Source organism: Tursiops truncatus, chromosome 19, assembly GCF_011762595.2.
Source record: "Tursiops truncatus isolate mTurTru1 chromosome 19, mTurTru1.mat.Y, whole genome shotgun sequence".
NCBI classification, from domain to species: Eukaryota; Metazoa; Chordata; class Mammalia; order Artiodactyla; family Delphinidae; genus Tursiops; species Tursiops truncatus.
This window is the reverse complement of record NC_047052.1, coordinates 9603676-9627275: the sequence shown is the minus strand read 5'-3', so window position 1 is coordinate 9627275 and position 23600 is coordinate 9603676. Positions and strand designations below refer to the sequence as shown.

At 43.6% G+C, this 23600-nt stretch overlaps 1 protein-coding gene across 6 annotated transcripts in view; it reads left to right on the top strand.

Moving 5' to 3' along the window:
* Positions 1 to 23600, top strand: part of WWOX (WW domain containing oxidoreductase) — a 973868-nt gene that overhangs the window by 251656 nt on the left and 698612 nt on the right. For all 6 annotated transcript variants that reach the window (XM_019941681.3, XM_073796721.1, XM_019941674.3 and 3 more), the window contains exon 6: positions 337 to 425. In XM_019941681.3, coding sequence (XP_019797240.1) covers positions 337 to 425 — 89 coding nt within the window. The remainder of the gene's footprint in view (positions 1 to 336; positions 426 to 23600) is intronic.

The following is a 23600-nucleotide window of genomic DNA, read 5'->3' as shown; positions in this document are numbered from 1 at the left end:
GTCCTGGTGTTGCCCTATCATTACAGTTTTTTTTAGGAGACAGATGGAGAGGAGCTGTGTGAGCCCGAGGACCCTTAGGACCCTGTTTCGTGCGCTGAGTCAAACAGCACAACCCCCCAGCATGGAGTTTCAGCAGAGTCCCAGCCTCCCATCCTCCCTCAACTTGGCAGTAAAACGCCCCGTTCTTCCACTCATTCCGATGATTTATATTCTCTCTGGGCGTCTAATATTAAACAGGGGAATTCCGACATGTTCCATAACACATTTACTGTAACTTGATACCATGAACTAAACTTGCTGTTATTTATCATTTCTTTTTATTTTCTCTCATTCCAGCATAAAGCCAAGGTAGAAGCAATGACCCTGGACCTCGCTCTGCTCCATAGCGTGCAGCATTTTGCTCAAGCGTTCAAGGCCAAGAATGTGTGAGTGTTCCAGTGGAGGGTTATAGATCATAATAGCTTGTATTGTAATGTCTTTATCAGATGAACACAGTGGGGAGGCCGGAAGGCTATTGTGTTGTCTTGGCGTTCAGACGGGAGGCTCATTTATATTGGCCCAGTGAAGGTGTACCGTATTTTCTTGACTCTGAGTCACCCTCATTTTGAGATGCGTCATCAATCTCATAACAGCCCAGATAAAAAGGGAAAGACAGTACTAAGCAGCAGTAAAAGTGGCTCCTAAAAGCCACCCGATTGTAAGCTGCATCCTGATTACAGATATTTTTGCAGTGCCTCCCAGAATCGAGGAAAAGTGTATTTTAATTGCACTTGGAAACAAGTAAGGTCCGCTCTCCAGTCCTGCAAGGGGGCTGAACGTCAGAGCACGAGAAGAAGATTCTGCTGTTTCGCAAACCTGCAGTGATTTTACGTGGTGCGTGAATGTGGTTCCAAAAGCGTGGACTCACATCATGAGAAACTTCCTCCTTTTTATTCCCTCATCTTTCTCAGACTTTCAAAATGCCTGAAGGAGGAAGCCTTCGCTAGGGACCGGCAGATTTTTTTGCCATCCCTGCCAACATCTTTCTAACAGAGCAGCCCTCAGAGCCAGAGCTGAGGAAAGCAGTGGTGGTTAGCTTCATTTTCATTACAATATTTTGTTTCCAAGTGTTTATTTTTACAGTTCCCTCATATTATTTAGGGCAGGCAATACTGGTTTCTCGTTTAACACAGTGGTTTAAATTTCTTTAACAAATAACTTCATTTAATTTTTCTTTTTCAGTGAGTTGATTTAAACACAGGGATTAAGTTAATAATGGTACAGGAGGTGCCAAGGATAAAACAGTTCCAGAAGGGGCACCGAGTGGCTGAATTCGGAGAACACTGATAAAATGACAAACTGTCTGGGGGTTCGCCTCTGTCGGGGTCGTTGGTTTTATAGTTCTCCACGCAGATGATGGATGTAAGGGGAGGTATCTTAAACCAGATATTCAGATCTGACCCCTCAGTGCTGTCCAGTAGCCAGTTCTTCTTATTTCTCCCTTAGTCTTTCACTCTGTTGTTTTAGACTGTTGAGAAGTCTGTTCTCTAAAGCCCTTTCTGGAGCAATCCCGTAGCCTGAGTACTTGAGGTTGAAATGTGAACTCAGAGTCTGTAGTGGGAGCTGCACCATCCCCTTAGGTGCCGGCCCTGCGCTCCTACGAACAGTTGGGTACCGTCCCCACGCGGCCAGCAGACCTAGGCGAGCCCTACTGCGTGAGCTCTCAGCAGCGTTTGGTAGCTGCGAGCCCGTGCCAGTGGTCTCGGAGATCCTCTCTTCAGGATAGAGCAGTAGCTCTTAAGACATTTGCTTTTTTATCCCTTCCTGATTCATTTATCCGCTTGTTCATTCACTTAACAGGCATTTAACGCATGCCTCCAAAGCCCCAGCTCTCTTCTCGGCTCTGGGAAGAGAGTGGTGGCCGGCAGAAGCCCAGTTTACCTCACACGAGCCATTGTCTCAGTGGCCAGCAAGCAGGCAGTGTTTTCCTGCTAGTGACTGACTCTCCTCAACCTTGTATTTCTGTGGTTGTTTGGGAGTGAATAATAATAACCACCACCGTAACAGCAGTAACAGCTCATTTATTGAGTGCCTATTATGAGCCCCATACCCAGAACCCTTTGCATGCTTTTTCTGATTTAATTCTCAAAGCAACCCTCGGGGTGGGTGCTGTCATTATGTCTATTACACAGATGAGGAAAATGAGACCAGGGAGGGTGAGTTATCTGAAGGCACGTGGCCAGGAAGCAGAGGGGCTGAGATCCCGTGCAGTCGGGCATTCCTGGGCCCCCATCCTCAACCACCACGCTGCACTGTCTGTCGTTCTTAATGTGCCAGAAACCGAGATCAGAGAAACTGAGTGACTTTCACAGGGTCACTTGGCAGGTTGGTGGCAGATGTAGGATTTTCCTCCGTTGTGACTCTCCTCTTTCTCCTTGACAGCGTGCTGCTCTAGTGGGAGCTGAGCTGCACTGCCTCTTCATGCTTCCTCCAGTCCTGGTTTCAGACCACGTTGGACGGGAACCATTTAGCCGAGGAGAGCCAACTGTTACATAATAGGACTATCTTCCAAGTCTTAACGGGACCATTAGTTTTTAACCGTTAAGTAATTCAGAAATCATCAAATCCAACTGCCTTCTGTAATCAACAAGCCCAAACTCTTGGAGGAAAGCTTGCAGCCATTTTGCCCTAATTCTAGATTTTAGCAAACGACTCTGAATTTTTGTACTCCTAGGTTCAGAAACAAAGGCGATTTTCCTCTTAGCCAACCCTGTACCACAAACCTCCTTTTATCCGTCTCTTGAGAGTCCAGCATTTTTCATGGGCTTAGAGAAATAGCGTGGTAGTGAAAATACGCATAAAAGACGCGAGCGACTTTCCTTTTGAAACACTGCCAAAGTGAAATCTCTCCTGGATAGGCAGATGACAGTTCAGTCCTTACAGGTCTGTAGATTCTGAGAAGTGTCAGAAGTGAGTTTAAGTGCTGCTGACTGAGCTGCCGTAAAAACACGTGTCACTCTCTGCTCATCGTCCCCTCCCATCTTTCAGCATCAAAATTTCCTTGTGTGTAAAACATAATGACGAATGAAAGAAAGGCTGCCAGTTCCGAACCCATCCCTTTAGATGCTGTTGGCCTGAGGTGAGGAAAAACTCTGACACCGAAATTCCATGTGGATGCTACCACGTGGAATTCTGTTCTGAAGCCTGCCTGCGAGCACACCAGAAGTACGATCAGGCTCTTTTTACCTTGTGTATCCCCTCGGTTCATGCCCCAGCCCAGGTGTGTCTCCCCGTACCTGGATGGGCAGCAGCGTGTGCAGCCCGAGACCTAAAGAGGTAGAAACAGATGCAAATGCAAACCTTGTTGGAAGATCTAGCTCATTGAAGGGCCGGGCCGCCCTCTGTCCGCCTTCCACTTCAGGGGATGTAGATTCAGCCTCTTCTGGGACCTCTTCTTCCTCCTTTACTCTGGAGGGGCCAGGGGTGGCTGGTGTGGCACGGGGTGGGGACTGAGTCGTTTCCGAATGAGCACTGCTAACAGCGATTATACAGATCAGAGCTCCTCTTCGACTTTTTGTGTATTCCGTGCAAGGCGACCTGCTGAGCACCTATTCACGTGCTCTCTCTGTAACTCCTTACAATCACCCCAGGCATTTTTCGTCATTTTTATCTCTGTTTCACATGGAAAGGCTCCAGCTTTTCACAGAGAGGCCAACTCACAGTCCCAACTTTAGCAAGTGGTGGATCCCAAATTCGAGCCCAAGTCTGTCTGAATCCACAAGGACCCCTCTTTTCGTTACACCTCACCCTTCAGGCGTTTTCTTCAGTGTGGATTTCTGGATTGGTATGAATTGCTGAGAACCAAGTTACTCAAAGTTAGTGGCTTAACACCATTTAAGACAGTAAGTATTTCTCTTCTCTCTCTCTCTCTTTGTTTGTTTAAATCCGGAATCACATAAGGTCAATGCATTTTAACCTATAGGTTTTCCCTCCCTTTCCAAATTTCTTACAAAAAAATTTTAATGCAACATATTTGTTTCAAGGACCAGTGTGTCCTCTAGAGTTTTCTGTGGTCTGTACTTCAGTGACTGCACCCCTGTGGTGTCCTTTAACTCGTTCTTTTGTCTTCCACGTTTCCCGTGAAAAGGTAGCTAACTGTAGAGGCTTGGTCAAATTCCTGTTTAATTTTTTGGCAAGAATACTTGGTCGGTGGTGGTATAGTCTTCCATCAGGAGGACGTGCGTGCCTGCTTGCTAAAGCGTTTCCTTAAGGCTCTGCCCGCCCTGACCAACCCATTCCTGTGCCCGCTCTCTCTTTGCCCACCCCCCCTCTTTCATCCATTTCTCCTGTTCTGCTCCACTCACTCTTCTGGGTGGTCAGCCCAGGAAGCCTCAGTCTGCTTTCAGACAGTCCTCCCCAGCATCAGTGGTGGTGGTCGGCCAGTGTGTCTCAGGTCGAATTATTTTGGGCATTACTGGAAAGTTCCAAACCAAAGCCTGTGGTAAGTCCCAACCAAACTGAGTTTTGAAGGGTATTTTTGCTGAAACTGCAGTCCTGGAGAGCAGCCAGACTCCACGCTGCCTCGCAGGCTGAGGTATCCATCAGAGTATGAAGAGCTGGGACCCTCACTGATCATGCAGACCCAGTACTGGGATTTTCTGGAATGGGCTCTGAAGCAGCAGTATGTTGTCTGTGATACTTCTGCACAATTTTATCCCTCGTTCTAACTGCTTAGTTTACCGGAAAGCACTCATTTTGAACAGGGCCTGGAACAGCAGTTCAGGAGCTTCTGGAGCTCTGTAAATATGTTTTCCTTCATCAGATGCTGTTTGGTAGTTTGCGTCCTATGTATTCCTGAAATAATGGGCATCTGGTTCCAGTCCTGGAAGCTGAAAAGCTGGTGATGGCACGTAACATAGAAAATGCATTGCTTGGATCTCGGCTACCAATCAGCTCTTATAATATTGACCGAGGGCTTTGAGTCATCATGGAAATTAATTGAAATTGATAGTACGATCATATTAAAATAACATGGAGTTCTAAAGATTTCTAGAACTTCATTTTTGGTCGTGGATTTCTGCTTTCTCCTTCCAACTTTCCGTCTCCAGCATAATTTAAAGAAATTAGGCTTTCTTTCACTTAAAAATACTATAGGATAGTGATGTTTAAAAAAAAAATGAAAGAATACTTTTTCTATTCCCTCTTTACTGTTTACACATTTGAGGGGAAAATCTTTAGCAAAACTATTTATTTTCACTTTTTACTAAATTACTTTCAGAACTTGAAAGTTCAGGACTTTGGGAATCTACTAATCCCAGATTTAATGTTCTTGGATGCTTATTCCAAATTTTGCTGTCTCAAATCCTTCTTTGGAAGTGGGTGGGCTATAAATTATAAATAAATTCTAAATTTTGAGGGATAAATTACCCTGAAGACCAATGTGTAAATTACAGCTTAATCTTCCTTTTTCTCCTCAGCTCAGTTTTAAGAGTAATGTTTTAGCCTACATATCTGTGTTGCTCTTTGCTCAACATGAGAAATCCATTTCTGGTTTGCCTAACAGAGTATCATGTTGCTTTGCTTTTCTACAAAGTATGAAAACTAAAAGAAAAGAAAACCAGAGAGGCAGATTTGAGCTGTAATAAACTCTCTAAATCTAGATCTTAATTACGACTTTTTAAGAAAAAATTTAAAAAATCTACAAGTGAATTCTTCCCCCTCCCCTAGATTTTCCACCTCGAGGTGTTGGAAAAATTCATATTGTGAAGCATTTACTGTATCTAGAAACATCAGGGAAGAACGCTTCCATCTGAAGTAAATGTTTTGCCTTCTGAAACTTAACTCTTTAGGCATCAAATGCTTTTATATAATTCTTTAAAAAATATTTCTAAAACAGATTATGTACTGTCATCCCTTATTAAACAAAAATACTAACCCAAAAGAGTAAAGTGCAGAGGTCAGCAGACTTTTTGTAAAGGTCCAGAGAGTAAATATTTTAGACTTTTCAGGCCATAAGATCTCTGGTGCAACTACTCATCTCTGCCTTTGTAGCATGAAAGCAGCCGTGGACAATATTTAAATGGATGAACATGGCTGTGTTCCAATAAAACTTTATTTACAAAGGCAGGAAATGGGCTGGTTATGTCCAACGGCCATAGTGTGCCAAGCTCTGGTGTAGTGAAAAGAACAGAGTTTTTTGGGATCAACTGAACTTAGATTTAAATCCAAGCTCTACTGTTTACTAGCTGTGTGGCCTTGAGCACTCCGTGTCCCCGGGCCTCCCTTTCCAAGTCTATATAAAGCAGGTTCTCGCATAGACTTTTCAGGGTTGTTGAGGAGAAAAGCTGTGATGCGTGAAATAACCAGACACATCTCAGTGCACTGTGCCTGTGACTGTGTGTGCATTTGTTCTTATCTTGATCCTAAAATGATTGGAGAGGTTTTTAAAAATGCATGCAGTATGATACAATACAAGTAAGAGATCTATCTAAACCGGGGAAGGGGATCAAAGTGGACTAGTCAGATGTGATCCCAGAGGAGGTGTGGCTCTCATGAAGTCTTTACAGTTGTTAAAAAATTGGGCCTAGGAATGAGCTTGGAGATTCCTCGCAACCAAGGGTACAGAGGACGTGAGCTTCACGTTGCCCACAAGCTATAAGCATGAGAAGCACTGAGCAGAAATATTGTTACTATAGTAATGTTCCACTGAGGATCACGGAGTACTTAGTACTCTACTGAGTATTTTTTCCCCTGTTCTTTGTTACTCTTCACAAAGCCATGGACTTGAGGGATACTTCACAGTTCTCTTTCAGAGCAAATGGCTTGGCTCTGTTTCCTTTGCCATTGCTGCTGTTGTTTCCCTTGGTTTCTTTCCAGATGATTTGAGTGGCCTTAAGGGCAGCCTGCTTTGAATAAGTGAGGTGTAGTGGGACACAGTAGAAATCATTAACCTCTGTGTTCTGGGATACCAGAGCACTCCGTATGCCTCTTCTCCCCTCCTTTTTTGGTTTATTTAAAATTTTTTTTCCCTTCACGTCGTTATTTATTCAGCGCTTACAACAGTGCCAGGAACTGGGCTAGACATCGGCATTAAACGATTTGCCATCTTCCTTCTCCTGTGCCTTCTCTCTCTCTTAAAATACTTGTGAAGCTTAAGGATTTTTTGATAACTTTACACAGTGATGACTATCTTCAAAAACGTATCCTTACTGGAGAAGAATAATTGTTAAATAAATTAAGGGCCACTTTGCAATTAAATTTGTTAGGGGAAAAAATTTTTTTCAGTGAGCCTTTTTGCCATCCTTAAAAGTCATCACTGCCAAGGAATACGTGAAAATGTATTTGAATTAACCACAGTGATGTTTGCAAAATAAACAGTTTTGATTTCCCAGCAGAATTCTAGGTTCAGCCATCACTATCATGTTTCCGGAAGTCAAAGTGATGTATGTTAATTGAAGACACACACAAAAAAACTTCCCTTCCAGTAAGAATAATCACTCGGCTTTGGAAAGTAGATACGATTACTCTGTGGTTGCCTTCTCCCACCCCCCACCAGCCCACCAGTACATATTTCGTCTTCAACTCCAGCAAAGAATCCGAACTTTGTTGGTGGCGTTCAACAGTGATCACTTAAAGCACTGGACTAGAGCATGAGTTGAGAAAGTTTTTCTATAAAAAGAATCAGGTAAATAAATATTTATATAAATATCTATATGAATATTTTGACCTTTATGAGCCAGATGGTCTCATTAGCAACCACTCAGCTAGTGTTGAGTGCCTCTCGAGTGTAGAGCGAGACCACAGTAATCACAGTAATGCAGAAGTAGCCACCGATAATGTGTAAGTGACTGGGCGAGGCTGCGTTCCAATAAAACTTTATTTAGAAAGACAGGAAGTGAGTTGGATTAGGGATTCGGTCTGGGGGGTTGTGGTTTGCTAACCCTTGGAGTAGAACCCCTTGTCCCTTGCAGCATATTGGATTGGCCAAAAAGTTCGTTCAGGGTTTTTGGTAAGATGTTACAGAAAAACTGGAATGATCTTTTTGGCCAACGCCATAAGTCATTTGAAGAGCATCTTGTCTCACTATGAGAAACACGTTCCATTTTGGATTACGTTAGGTTTGGTGCAGATAAATAAGTATGTATGGCCAATGTGTGTGCATGGTTTGTTTCATTTCTCTGCAGAAAGCACTCTGTGTTCCTTAGAGGCTGAGGGAAGAGATAAGAGTTTGAGTAGAACAGTGTGCTGTGCTGAGTCGTGGAAATACCACCATATGGGAAAGCAGGTCAACTAAGACAAGCAGGTATTGTTTAAATAATGAAGACACTGAAGCCCTGCTTGGGACTTGGAACCATAAAATGCTGATAGTAATTGCTAATATTTATCACCTATTTATTATTCGCCATGCACAGCTAAGCTCTCATCTGCCACCCCATTTTATCCCCACAAGGACTTCCTGGGGGTAGGTCACAAATTGTAGAAGAAAGGCAGTGTCGCATGGTTCAGCCTGATACGATGATCAACCACATTTCATAGATCAGGAAATCAAGGCTTACAGAGATGAAGGGCCTTGACCCAGCTCATGGCAGCTAGCAGGTGGTGAGGCTAGAACGTGGCCCAAACTCTGCTGTGCTGCTGAGCTCCGCTTAGGGGGTGGTTTGGGAAATCAGAAAGATCTGTCTCACTTGGGAAATGCGTCATGTCAGACTCACTCCTCTGAAGGAGGTGTGTCCTAGCAGTAGGTGGATGACAACCCCTGCCTGCTGGGACAGTTGTTAAGGTCACTTCAGAGTTGAGGGGGATGCTTCTTCCAGCCATATCCTGTCACCGAGAGGAAATGGTTTTGCTGAAATATGTCTAGAAGAGGTAAACAAACCCAGTCGGAGAGGGGCTCATCCCCTCAGCTAAGGTGCCCAGAACTGTTTCCTGCCGGGTGCCTGTCCATGGCGTCTGTGTAAGCAGAGGTGGCCGCCGTTTACTCGCATGTGCAGTCACCCCTGTACATTTACGCCAGGGCTCAGCGTTCATTTCCCCCTGGCTCCTACTTGGCTTCATAATGATGCTCGCGAGGTAGACAGAAGAGGACCAAGGGGTCACTTGGACGTTCACACATCTGAACTCCCAGAGTGGTGCCTCTCAAATGCAAGCCCAGCCCTCATCCTTTCCTGCGGGGAAGAGCCTTGCTTGGTGTCTGGCCAGCTGAGCTACAAGCACTGCGCTTGCTGGTGTGGCCCACCAAGGCCTCTGGAGTCTGGTCCATCCTCCTCCTTCATTTGTGGCCATGTCCTCCCAATCCCATGCCTCTGCACTCTGCTCACAGAGATGCTGACAGGTTCTGCCTCCTGACTCGGGGCCTGTGCCCCTGGCTTGTGCCGCTGCCCGCCTGCCTGGCCCTCACCTGCTCCCTGGATGACTTTGTCGCATCCTCTACGGAGCCTCCCTTGTCCCGTCCTCTTACCTTCACACCATGGTTGAATTGATGAGTCACTTCTCGGAGCATCGACCACACACCCAATCATCGTGCTTGGAATACTTTGGGGACGCTTTTCTCTATATTGATTTTTCTTTGTTAGACTGAGCCCCAGAGAAACAGAAACCTTTGCTAATTCATCTTTGTCTTAGCTCTGAATCCCTGTTCCACACCTTACCAAGATGGTGACCTTGGCAAATTCCTTAATCCCTCTGATCCTCAGTTTCTTCATCAGTGAAAGTGGGAGGTGATGGTAATACCCTTGCAGGGTGGTTGAAAGGATTAAATAACAAAATGTGTATAAAACATAGTCCGTGATACCTAGTAAACCTTTAATACATTTCAGGTAGAATCATCATTTTTGCTACCATCATCATCCGTGGCAATTGTTACCTTTACTGCCATATAGTAAACTCAAGCAAGGGGATGGATAGGTGGATGGGTGGGTGGGGGCAGGGAAAGAGGGAGGGAGGGAAGCCAAAAATGGAAACACATTGTTCCATTTGGTGAACTGAACTTTGCTTTGAAGGTGCCAATTCTCAGCCATTCAAAGTGGTTGAATTGGTACCTCCTTGGGTGGTGTGGAGATTATACGTATGTGAATCTTGGGAAACAAATTTTAAAGTCATCCTGTATAATAGTTATTTCAGGCACATAGCATACAACTGCCCTTCTAACCTGGTGTGGGCTTGGGTCACATGACCAAGCTGTTCTTTGACCCACACAGCCATGGACACAGCAAACCCGTGATGTTAGGGTTAACATTTGGCGACTCTCAGAGAACTCTTGAGTTGTGTAAGTCTCGGAAAAAAAGCATTTCAGCATCTGTGGTTCAGAATTCTACTTCCCAGCTTGGCCGATGAATCCAGCTCGGTTTTCCTCCTGGTACCAATAACCACCCTCACTGTCATGTCGGAATTCTCCTCTCACCTGTAATTGACCTGTTGGGAAGTGGTGCTTAAACCACACTGAAGTCGCATTTTAATAACTTGGAAACCGTCTGTTTTCTTCCCCCCAGTAAATTGTTGAGAAGCTACTTCTTGTCAGCCGAAACACTTGAATATCCGTTTGAAATAAATCACCAGCGCTCCACTGTGGCAGCCTGCTGAAAATCCACTTGTCACTGCACTGTGTGTTTAATATTGTGAGCCATTCTTTTTCTTCATTTTGTGAGAAAATCCCCAATATCTTGTCATCCCCCCAAATATAAATGGATCCTCTCGATCAGTGGCAAAGTTCTTCAGTCTGCCTTCTACGCTTCATATGCCGTTATAGTTCAGTCACTGAGCCATAGTCAGACAGGTATTTGAGCCGACATTAGGCAATAGTTGATAACCAGAAACAGAACGAAGAAAAAGGTTGTCTCAGAAGTACAAGTAACGGGTAAGTCAACCACTGATAGAAGTTTGGGAAATGGATCTTGGTGGAATGTCTCCCACTAAAAGGAGAGCAGTGCCTCGATTTCTCATGTAAGATCAGCAAACTCCCAAGAGACTGTCACCATGGTTCCCAGCTTGGCTGTGCGTGGAATCAGCTGGAATCCAGTAATCCATTGCGTATAGGTAAAAGCATTTAACCAATGTTGAATTCTCGGATGCTAGGTCCCTTCTAATTTTATTGTTGCTATTATAAGCACTATGAAAATGGCCTGCACATATCTCTTTTTGGCTCTCTAATTTTCTTAGGATCAATTCTTAGAAGAGCAGTTGCGGCGTGGAAGCATATGAGTATCTCTTTCTACTTCTGATCTGTGAAAGCAGATTACTCTCCAGGAAAGTTACGTGTAATTCTCATCTCTTCATCAAACACTAGGCAGTGCCGTTTAGATCTGAAGTATTTGTAAAAGTGGCGTTTAATTACAGTCAGATGTTTAGTACTGAAGACAAGGTTTCTCTCGATTAGGGAAGTTCTTTTTTCAGTTGCTTTGTCATGTCATCTGAGCCCATTGCAGTCATGGAGAGGAGAGACCACTTCTCAGTGGGGACAGAAGGAGACACCTTAGGTGTCCTTCACTGGTGCAGAGGCGTGGGGTTGCTCCGTGGAGCTGAGCAGTGGGTCAGGGGGACTGGGCACTGGACCAGGAGTCAGGAAGGACCAGCTGTTGTCCAGCTCTCTCACTCACCATTGTGTCCTGGTCGTTCTTTGTCTTGGATGGTGATGCCCTAGGCTCCTCCTCGGGTCTTTCCAGTAGTAGAAGCACAGTTCCATCAGGCGGCTCTGCTAATTTTTCCAGAACTTCCTCTGACTCAGCTGTGCTCTGAAGCAGGACTTGCCTCTCTATCAGGGGGAAGGCTTCACATGTTAATTGTAGAGAAGAGCTTGCTGTGACCTTTAAAGACCCAGGCACCAAAGTAGATTTCAGTCCCAGGCTCCTCAGTCCTGTTTGACCTTCAGGTGTCTTGGACCAGGCAGTTCGTCTTTTTCTCTCATCCTGTGGGCAGGTTTTCCAAGCTGAGTGGAGTTTTGCATCAGGTCCACTTCTGATTTATTTGCAGCTCGTCCCCTTCCGCCCCATCGGAAGCGGGGCTTTGCCGTTCAGTTCCCGCTGTGGCTTCCCGTCCTGCGTTTCTCATTGTGCGTGTCTTCTTGGGGGTGGTTTTTGATGCAATCACTTTGGCCTTAATTCTATTTTGTTTTAAAAGGTTTAACTGCCTTTATGATTTTTCAAACAGATGTTAAACCTACTTATATTGCTGTTATTTGGATATTTATTTTGGCATTATGAATAAATGTTATTTTATACGAGTTCCGTGACCACAAAGATAGTACATGCCCATTGTAGAACGTTTGAAAAAATATGGACAAGAGTAATTGTGAACATGAAAACTGTCCATTTTCCTGGCCCTCCCTTAATTTGTCTTTATTTCTTGGAATTTTTTCTGGGGTCATTTTCCAAATACACATAAGAAAGAAAAGAGTTATAATGGACCTTCCCATACCTTTTACCCATCTTCTGTAAATATCTACATATGGTCAGTTTTGTTCAATCTTCAGCCCCTCTCTTGCTCGATTATTTTATTTTTATAAATTTATTTTATTTTTGGCTGCATTGGGTCTTCATTGCTGTGTGCGGGCGTTCTCTAGTTGTGGTGAGTGGGGGCTACTCTTCCTTGCGGTGTGCGTGCTTCTCATTGCGGTGGCTTCTCTTGTTGCGGAGCATGGGCTCTAGGCACGCGGGCTTCGGTAGTTGCGGCGTATGGGCTTGGTAGTTGTGGCTCGTGGGCTCTAGAGCGCAGGCTCAGTAGTTGTCGCGCACTGGCTTAGTTGCTCTGCGGTATGTGGAATCTTCCCGGACCAGGGCTTGAATCCGTGTCCCCTGCATTGGCAGGCGGATTCTTAACCACTGCGCCACCGGGGAAGCCCGCTAGATTATTTTAAAGCACATCTAAGACAACATAAATATTCATCCATGAATACGCTATGACTACCCCTCTATTATCACCACTGTTTGTATCTTAGAATATCACCTTCTGATTTTTTACTTTTAATAGAATGATAGGCCTTCTGTAGAAAAGACATTAAATATGTATGTGTATAAAGATATATTTCAAATATTTTTGAAAAAAATGTTTCTAATACATTTTTCCCCAAGGTTTTCCACAGTCATTTAGTGGAGATTGTAAATTAGAAAAATAATACGATAAGGTCAGAGAAAATATAGTGAATAATATGTCAAGGAAAGAAACAGATTTTTAAAAATTTCAACCTAATCTTTGAAACAGTGGCTAAAATTTGGATGTTGAGAAATGAATTCAACTTGACACGATAAAGTTCTAATAATAGGCTGAAATAATGTCACAGACTAAAATCACGTACCTTTGTGTAACCTATCAATTGTCTAAAAAAGGAAATGCAACCTTACTTTCTCTGAACTGACTCTATCTTGCTTGAGTCCCAGTTTCCATTCGTGGTGGAAGCATGGGGAAAAGTGAACAGGGACTGGAGAGCTGTCAGCCACAGCTGCCCGGCAGGGGAGGGGGGCGGGGGTGTGTGGGTGAGATGGTGACCACTTAAGTCATTGTGAGAATGTACAGCAGGCTTCTCAGAGCCCAGGAAGTTAGTTTTATTTTTAGTTGAGATTTAATGTACGTACTTGAAAATTCACCACCTTGAAGTATACAGTCTGATGGTTTTTAGTTGTGTTCACATCTAGAAAGAAACCCCATCCCCGTGCTGGTTAGCGGTCATTCCCCATCCTTCCACCCCCTCCAGCCCTAGGCAAGCACTCATCTTTCTCTCTCTCCCAATCTGCCCATTCTGGACATTTCATATGGATGGAATCACACCATGTGTTGTCTTTTGTGAGCGGCTTCTTTCACTTAGTATGTTTTCAAGGTTCATGCACATTGTAGCATGATCAGTTCTTCATTGCCTTTTATGGCTGAATAGTATTCCGTCATACGGATAGAGACCACATTTTGTTTATTCATTCATCAGTTGATGGACATGTGTGTTTTTTCCACTTTTTGGCACTGTAAATAATGCTGCCATGAACATTATTCTCATTCTGCCCTCTGGGAAGACATTGTGATACTTGGAGGCTAACGGTGTTGGAAGGTAGGCTGGTGGGGACAGTGAAACATCTCTTTGGGAATCAGCATTCCTCCCAGCTTCAACACCAAGACCCTTTCTGAGCCCCTCTTGAATGAGTGTCCATTGGGACATGCCCAGTGGTCTTGTAATCACTAAGGAAGCAGGTCTCCTGGGGAGAAGTTTTCCAGTCCACACCTATCATAGCCAACAGGAGACCCAAGATGTTGATCCTTGTTTGGTTTAAGAAGAGGACATTAGCACAAAGTGACAGGCTGAATCCAACTTGGGCTCAATTATTTCGTAAAGCTCTTTGTTTATTTGACCTCCCGTGACCCAGAAAATAATTCTAACCAATCAGTGCCGACTCCCTTTGGCGCCAGGGTCCACTTGCTTTACAGATGATGACAGACGGGGCCACACGGCTACCGCATCTGAATTCATCCTCAACTCCAGAGCCGCGTGCTGTTCTCCGGCAAGGTTGTATTTCTTCATTAGCTATTCCCAGGGCCCAGGGAGTCCCAGAGGATGTCAGAGTACATTAATTTTTATCATAACATGGAATCTTTCAGGTCTGAGTGGCAGCACACAGCTGTCAGGGGCTTTCTGAACTCTGTTGCAGCTCCATATATCTCTAGGCAAAACAGAGGAAGCAGCCCTCATTGGCAAGGAAACTTACAAAATGCATGAGGTGTTTCATTGTTTGAGTGACTTGACCATGTGCATAAGCACATTCCCCAGGTAATTTTTTTCCCCATTGTCCCTGAAAGTCCACCTCTGCCACGCCGCGTTAAAGCTCCCTCCCTTCATGGTAGGTGCAGAAGGTGTTTTTAAAATAAGCTGTCTTTGCATAATGGTAATGAAATCATCATCTAGTCCTTAATGCTCTTCTATAAATATGTAAGAGATGAGTGTTCCCATGATTTTTTTCAGCAGAACGTATGCATCCCTGGTATCGCAGGAGTTTGTAAACGATGGCTTGTAATGCTCAATATTGCTTCATGTCCACAAAATATTATTTTAATTTGAAGCAATGCTAGTGCATTTCTAGAAAGGCTAGTTATTTCTATATTGCCTTTATTTTCCCCACTTATCAACTGAGTAAAAAGCTTGGAGGGATGCATTTTGCTTAGAGAGAATGTCCAGGTATTATTTTACTAGAAGCACTGTCAACAAACGCCAGGAGCCCCGTGTGCATACGGTCCCGTATTAGACATTGCTTGGTGTGGCCGTTAGGACCCTCCAACAGGGAAGTCATAGAGAGAGGAGACAGTGTTTTCAGTTGTCAGGGTAAATGTGTTCTTAGTCGGCATAACAAGTGACTTACTGCCGGCTCTAGTCCTTCCCTCATTTTCCTGGATAATTCTGATTTCTTCGTAATGGGTGTGTTTTGTAAGTCCACATGGGCCATTCATTTAATTACCCCCCCGCCCCCACTGCCAGGCAGCCTCATTGCACAAGCTCTGTGAGCCACAGAGCAGCCTCATTGCGCAAGCTCTGTGAGCCACAGAGCAGAGTTCTGCGAAGTTCACATTTTACCGCTTATATATAAGATGGACGCAGGCAAGTGTTGCATTTATCTTAACACATACCAAGTTTAAAAATCCCAAACCAGAGCAGCAACTGACTGCTCATGTTTTGGCAAAGCACGAGGCTGAGAAATACAGGTGATTTGGCTTCCAGTGCATTAAAAAATATATATATACAGGGGTTCCATAAATTTGACAAAAATTAGGCAAATGGTACATAAACAACTGCATGGTGGTTAATGATGAGAAAGAGACTCTTTGGGTTTAAAATGAAAGTACAAACTGTATGCATTGCAATACTTTAAAAACCAAATGACAGTGAACGGGTGTGAGCAAAGGTGCAGAGAGCTTTCACAGTGGTATCTTATTTAATTCTTAGGGATTTGGTAATTCAACACACTTCTGTTCAGGCATGGTGCTGGATGTAGGAGCACAGGGGTAACCAGATGCAGATTTAGCCCTTCAGAGGTTTCTAGTCTGTTGTTATGACTTTCCCCACTTTGTGTGTGTGAAACTATGGGTTGTAGCGAAAAATAACCTCTTCTCTAAATAATGCCATCCCGTAAAGACTTAAATATAAGACATGACACCATAAAACTCCTAGAAGAGAACATAGGCAAAACATTCTCTGACATAAATCATAGCAATGTTTTCTTAGGCCATTCTCCCAAGGCAATAGAAATTAAAGCAAAAATAAACAAATAGGACCTAATCAAACTTATAAGCTTTTACACAGCAAAGGAAACCATAAACAAAATGAAAAGACATCTTTTGGAATGGGAGAAAATATTTGCAAATGGCTTAATCTCCAAAATACACAAACAGCTCTTACAACTCAATAACAAAAAAACAACCCAATCAAAAAATGGGCAGAAGACCTAAAGAGACATTTCTCCAAAGAAGTCATACAGGTGGCCAATAGGTACATGAAAAGATGCTCAACATCGCTAACTATTAGAGAAATGAAAATCAAAACCGCAGTGAGGTACCACCACGGTCAGAATGGCCATCATTAAAAAGTCTACAAATAACAAATGTTGCAGAGGGTGTGGAGAAAAGGGAACCCTCCTGCACTGTTGGTGGGAATATTAATTGGTGCGTCAGTGTGGAGAACAGTATGGAGGTTCTTTAAAAAACTAAGAACAGAGTTGCCATATGATCCAGCAGTCCCACTCCTGGGCATATACCTGGACAAAACTCTTAATGCGAAAAGATACATGCAGCCCAGTGTTCATAGCAGCCCTATTTACAATAGCCGAGACTTGGAAGCAACCTAAATGTCCATCGACAGACGAATGGACAAAGAAGATGTGGGTGTCGGTTACACCGGTGTATGTATTTTCTGAAAAGTCATGATTTCTCAGTGTTTGGATTTGTGTGTGTGTGTGTGTGATAATTCAATACAAGTTTTGGAAAAAAAACCCCAAAACTGACCCTTATAGGATATGTACTGAAATTCACATGTTTAAGAAAGACATGAGGCAGTAGAAAATGAGAAGTTAAAAAAAAAAGATGTGGAACACACACACACACACACACACACACACACACACACACACTGAAATACTACTCAGCTATCAAAAAGAATGAAATGATGCCATTTGCAGTAACATGGATGGACCTAGAGATAATCATATTAAGTGAAGTTAAGTCAGAAAGAGAAAGACAAATACCATATGATATAACTTGAACATGGAATCTAAAATATGATACAAATGAACTTATTTACAAAACAGAAACAAAGTCATAGAAAACAAATTCATGGTTACTGAAGGGGAAAGGGGGTGGGGTGTGAAAAATTAGGAATTTGGGATCAGCAGATAGAAACTACTGTATGTAAAACAGCTAAACAACAAGGTCCTACTGCATAGCGTGGGGAACTATATTCAGTATCCTACAGTAAACCATAATAGAATATGAAAAGGAATGTATATAAATATATATAACTGAATCACTTTGCTGTTCATCAGAAGCTGACACAACATTGTAAATCAACTATACTTCAATAATAATCAATATAAAAAAATTAAAATCAATAATACCATCCCTAACTCTCCCCATCTACCAGCTTTTTCCCTTCTTCATTTATGTGAATAATATTCACATTCTCTGAGTTCCCTTCTAGAGTTTTCTGAACTCCAATTTGGCCTCCCAAGACTTCTTCCGTATCCCAAGTGAATTTCTTCAGGACATAGCCACCGATTCATTTGTCAGATGAACAAATGGGAATTTGCCAAGAGGGACGTTGGTTCCTTTGTATTTTCCCTGTCGGTGGGAGCTATGTTCATGTGAGGTTACTAGGTTATGAGCGCAGTTGAAATTATTTGTTCTAACTCCCTCCACTCTCCCATCCCTCTTGTGCTGATCACTGATTGTCCATTTTATTAAATATTCCAGGAAACCAAACACAGGGCAGTAAAGTACTAAGTGGAAAGTTCAAGAGAGAAATGGAAACAACAGGAGCTGGAACACCAAAGAGTCAGACCTGCATTTGAGGCATTGTGTCAGTGGGATTAAGTGCCTTTGGTGGCATAATTATCAGATAGATACATTTTTCCTAGAAACTCCACTTGGAAGAAACTGTGGGTATATTCCTGTTTTACATTTCCCCCCACTTAGAGTCAGTGAGGGTGAGATCTTGCTGCAGGGACTGCATGTGTTAGGATGGGAAAATAGAATCAAGATAATGGACATGAGGCAAAAATGTAAGGAAATAAAAACAAGAGTATTGCCATTTTCTGTTAAGTGTATGTACTGACGTTCTGGCATTCACTATAAGAAGTTGTAAATGGTGCATGAAATGAAAAATTCCTGGTGGTCTCCTGGGATACAGCCAGCTCTCGGCCCTATTCCTGCTGATAGGCTTGGATTATTTTCTCTTTTCCAACTTTAAAAAGAAAAAGGTGTGGCTATAGTGTGGCTAGGTTATGTTGACAGCAGAATCCATTCTGGGTTAATATTTTAATATTTGATAGTGTCCCTCACATTCTTGAAATATATGCGTCCTTTAAAATTTAGCAGCACAGCAGCTGGGTGGTCACTGCCCACCTTGAGCTGTTGTTGATTCCATGTGTTCATGTTTCTCTTGTTTTATTTGCTTTATTTCCTTGCGTATTTGTTCGGATCTCATCTGCCAGAGTTATTGAGTAAGGACATGGGAAACATTATATATGTATTTTATAAATGTGGGAGACAATTATATACATATTTCATATCTCTGCATTGTTGATGGATGTCATGTCCCCACAGTGTAGCCCGTGGTCCAGGAAACAGGCACATGAGAAAAGAAGAGAGCCGGTTTCAGGTACCCTCTCTCTCATGGCTGGTGCTGGGCAATTTACATTTTTCTCTGATTCTCAGAACTATCAAACAAGGTGTGGGTATTACAATTTCCTTTTATCGTTACCATCATTGTGAGTTTGAGAAGCTCATTATATATTTTTTCTGTATGTCACAGCAAATAAGCATTTTTTAGAAGTTTGCCCCTATACCACCTAAAATCATCCTGAGTTTTACTAGGGGCATGAACACCACATTTTGGGCAGTTGAGGTCTTGGTGGATTACTTGGTGGAGTGTGAAGGACCTTCACTGGGCTCGGCGTAGCTGTAGAAGAGAATTACTGTGTTCACCTTTATGCTGCCATCGAGGAGTTTGAGATAAACCAGCACTCGTTATTGAAGCAGGGATCCACCTTGGAATTCTATACTAATTTTTTTTCCTCTTTCTGTTCTGGGAGAAAAGGACAGCTGAACACCAGATCAGACTAAAAAACAGTTGCTTTTGGGACTTTGGGTCCTCAGCTCCTTTCTCTTGAATTTCAGAGTGTTTCCAAATAGTATGAATTCTTGCAACTCACTTGAGAAAGGCCCCAGATGGTGTGCCATTCTGTTTCAAGGAGGAATTGAAAAGTATTTCCCTTTACATAACATTCCACTTAGCTCATTCTTCTGCTGTGTCTGAAGTAGAGTCCCCCAAAGGCACAATTGTGTTAATGTTCTGCTGGGTGTTTATTTAACCTGTAAGAGTCCACTTCATTTTGGGGAGCATGTTACGATTCAGTTTACAAGTCTTCAGCCCCGTGATTGTGGCTACTGCTCTTCACAAGCTCTTTTGAAATGGCCTTCTTATTTCTCAGGTTTGAAATTACACATCTGATTCTTAGGTTTCTTGAGTCACAATGGGCTGGTCTTGTCTCCAAAGCATAAGTAACTCTTTATTTGATCAGCTAAAACAGATCCACTTTTTCCCGCTTCCTGCTGCCATCTTTGAAGTAATAATATATTGTAAAATATGGCTATGGGATGGTTTATAGACCGGATGTCATTGGGAAAATAGCATTGATTCAGATGTATGCAGCCAGGTGTGTACCTAAGGCTTCCGTCTTAACGCATGCAAGACCTTGGCAACAAAGACCTCTTGACTGTTGATTGTTGTCTACTGGCAGAGATAACAGTTGTCCATACGGATTGTGGCCTGTGGTAGAAAATGTTATGTAATGTAGGAGTGGCCACGCCCCAGACGGCATTGAAGACCAGGCTTCCTGGGAGACACCGCCCCTCAGGAGCTGATGTTCCATTTACAGTCCACACTTGAGATGAGCTGCCCCGGAGTTGGGCTGTTGCCAGTTCCTGGTGAGCCTTCCCAGCAGCACCCCTGGGATCGGCAGTGAGTGTTTGTGAAGGTTGCTGATGGGATCCTGGCCCTTGGTGGGTTGGTATCCCTGGGAGCTTAGTGCCTTGGTAGGGACCTGAATGCCAGGGAGCTTGGGCATCAAGTGTACTGGGCTTTCAGTTAGATTCCCCAGTTTTGTACTAATCACCTGTCAGGTGCTCGGTGCTCTGCAAGGTGCCCCAGAGACACGCAGATGACTGAGACCCGCGTGATGCAGTTATATACACATACACACATGACTCATGCCCGGGATGTGATCAGAGCCATTGGAAGCACACAGCACACTATTGTTTTTCTCCTTTTGTTTTTTTTTATTACTGTGTATTTTACATACAGTAAAACTCACGCTTTTAATTGTAGGGTTCTGTGAGTTGTAACACACAGTCATGGACTCAACCACAGTCAACATATAGAACAGTTCCATTACCCCCTCAATTTCCCCTGTGTCCCTTTGAAGTAATTCTCACCCCTTACACCCAGCCGTGGCAACCATTGATTTTTGTGTGTGTGTGTCCCTAGAGTTTTGCCTTTTCCAGAACGTTATATAAATGGAAGTATTCCATGTGGAGCTTTTTGAGTTTGGCTTCTCTCATGTAGCATGATGCATGTATTAGTTACCTGTTGCTGTTAAATTACCCCCAAAACTTAGTGACTTCAAACAGCAAACATTTATTCCCTCCCTGTGTTTTCTACTGCTCTCGTAATAAATTGCCACAAATGCACTGGCTGAACAGAAAGCGTATCCGGTTGCAGGCATGTATGTTCCCACCAGCTTTATACAACGTAATGAAAATATAATAATAGTATTAAAAAACCTGCTAATTTGGAAGGTAGAAAATACCTCATTTTGATTTTTGCTACGAGTGGAATTTAACACTTTACATCTTGAACTGGTCACTGGTAATCTAGTTTTATAAATTTTTGAAATGTCTTCATCAGTTTTTCCGTTAGACTCTTAGAATGTGTTTAATTTGGTCCCAGTATTCATGATGGGTCAAGTAAGAGAGAAGGCAAAGGTAGCAAGGCCAGGTGCGGGCTGTTGCAGTGTCCAGAGCTAAAGGCAACAGAACCAAAAGCATGGAGTAACAGTGGTGAGCTTAGCTTGAGTTCCCTGGAGATCAGGTCTGGGACAGGGATGTTTGCTCAGATAATTTACTGGGGGAGTGCTCTCAGAAGAAGAATGAGGGCAACAGGTTATATTCAATTGGAGACTAGCTTCAGCCTGACCCGTGTAGGGAGCTCTAGAGAAGGAATTATCCCAGAGTCAGTCCTCCTTGTTAGGAGAGCATCTGGGTGCGGGGCATGACTTTCCAGGTATGATGGCCCCCATCGCTCAGGGATGATTTTCTGGAGAAGTCGGTGCTCTTGGCAGTTGGGAATGAATACACTGGGGCCCCTAAATGAGATCCAGACAGAACGCCACACCGCTTGCCTCATTGGAAATACAGGGCACTGGACAATATATTAATAGTCCCTGAAGGGTCTAGAGTTACTGGCGTTGACCAGCCATACTGGCGTTGACTATAGGAGAAGACAGGATAGCAGATGTTTCCTAAGTGTTCATTATCAGGTGACTGGCTAGAGAGTATCACCCACTGCAGAAATAAGGACATCAGGAAAGGGGGAAAACTTGAGGAGAGAAGATGAAGAGTTGAGATTTGGGGGTGGGTAGGGATGAAATTCTGGAACTTGGGAGGGACGTAGGGACTGGTGCTGTGGGTGTGAAGTTCACCTTTATAGAGGTGTTGTTTGGAGTCCCTGGCTGGATGAAATTGCTACAGGGAAGAGATTTTAGACGGAATCAGAGGTGGTTGCAAATGGAAATCTGGGCAGAAGAAGGGGTGCAGCACACGGAAGCTGAGGCAGTGGTGGCGTTAGGAGGAGGTCCAAGAATGGATTGTATCTCAGAAGCTGAGACAGGGAAGAGGGCCAGCAACCAGGGACGAGCCGGGTCCATTGCCACAGAGAAGCCCACTTTCAGCAGAAGGGAGGTCCTTGGATGCAGAGACTGAGAAGCCGCTGCTCCCCAGGCAGCTTTGAGAGCTTCTGGATGGTGATGGGGCAGAACTCAGTCAGCCTGGTGATAAGAAGAGAGTTTGGGGCCAGGAAGGAGATTATGAATGGAGACAAATACTTCAAAACTATGGTCTATAAATGGGAAGAGAAAGGCTCAGTGCAACTTGAAAGAGCCCCAGTGTCAAGCAGGCATTTCTTTCTCTTTCTAGCCCTCTCTCTCCTGTCTTCCTTTCTTCCACTTTCTTTTATCCACTTTCTTTCCTGATTTTCTCTTAATTGTTGGTCTGAACAATCTCATTAGCCCAATAGGCAGCAGTGGAGATGGAGAGATTGAAGACGGCAGAAAGAGAGGGGGGGTAGTCAATGGATGGCACGCTTGAAGGATGCTCACCCGCAACTTAATGTGTTATGTCACTTATACCTAAAACAAAAAGGAGGGGAGCGAGAAGAAAACTTGGAGATCAACTATCTAAAGCCAGTTAGTGGCAGCCTTTGGGCTCAGCCCCCTTTCTATTTATTATCGCCGTTCATTGCTGTTTCCAGTAGGAAGTATCATTTATGGCTACAGTGTCTAGAAAGCTTGGTTTAGGGAATTCCCTGGTGGTCCAGTAGTTAGGCCTCTGAGCTTTCACTGCTGTGGCCCGGGTTCAATCCCTGGCCGAGGAACGAAGATCCTGCAAGCACATGGTGCAGCCTTGGTCCATTGTCACTCCCGTTGATGACAGGCAGCCATACCCAGTGGTGAATCTTTGGAACTCCACCCTCCTTACCACTGAACAGTTGTCCTCTGGTCCAAGGAATGTGTTAGCCCTGGAGGATGGGATCGCTCCTTTCCAAACGTCATCCCCAGCAGGCTCGGAGAATGCCCAGGGTCCTCTCAACAGAGAAGCATAGAGGCTTTCTCCATGGGTGTATCAGAACCACAGAGAACAAGCACGCCCCCCTCTATTGGAATCTCCAGTTCTGTACCCACAGAAGGTCAACCTGTCGGGTCCCCACTTACCCCTTTACAGACCAGAATCCATCGAAGAAGAAGAAGAAAATCAGTCCCTGAAAATGCTGACTAATAGCACCAGCTTTGGAATTGGAACGATACTATTTTTGTTTCCATTCTGTCTTTATAGTTTGAACTTTCCTTTTGATATTCTGTAAATATTCATCATCTCAGAGCCTTTTGAATTGCAGTGGCTTTTAGTCAAAACTGAACAAAATATGCCATTTGAATAATAACCTCATTAAAGTGAGGTAAAAGGAATTCTTTTCCTTTTGTACAAGCCAATTAAGTGTCTTTACAATTAAAAAAAAAAGTTTAGCACTTTATACTTTCATATTCCATAAGCCTGTTTTTAATTAATAGAGGGGACAAGCTTTAGGTACGTGGTACGTATTTTGCCTCTGGTGTTGT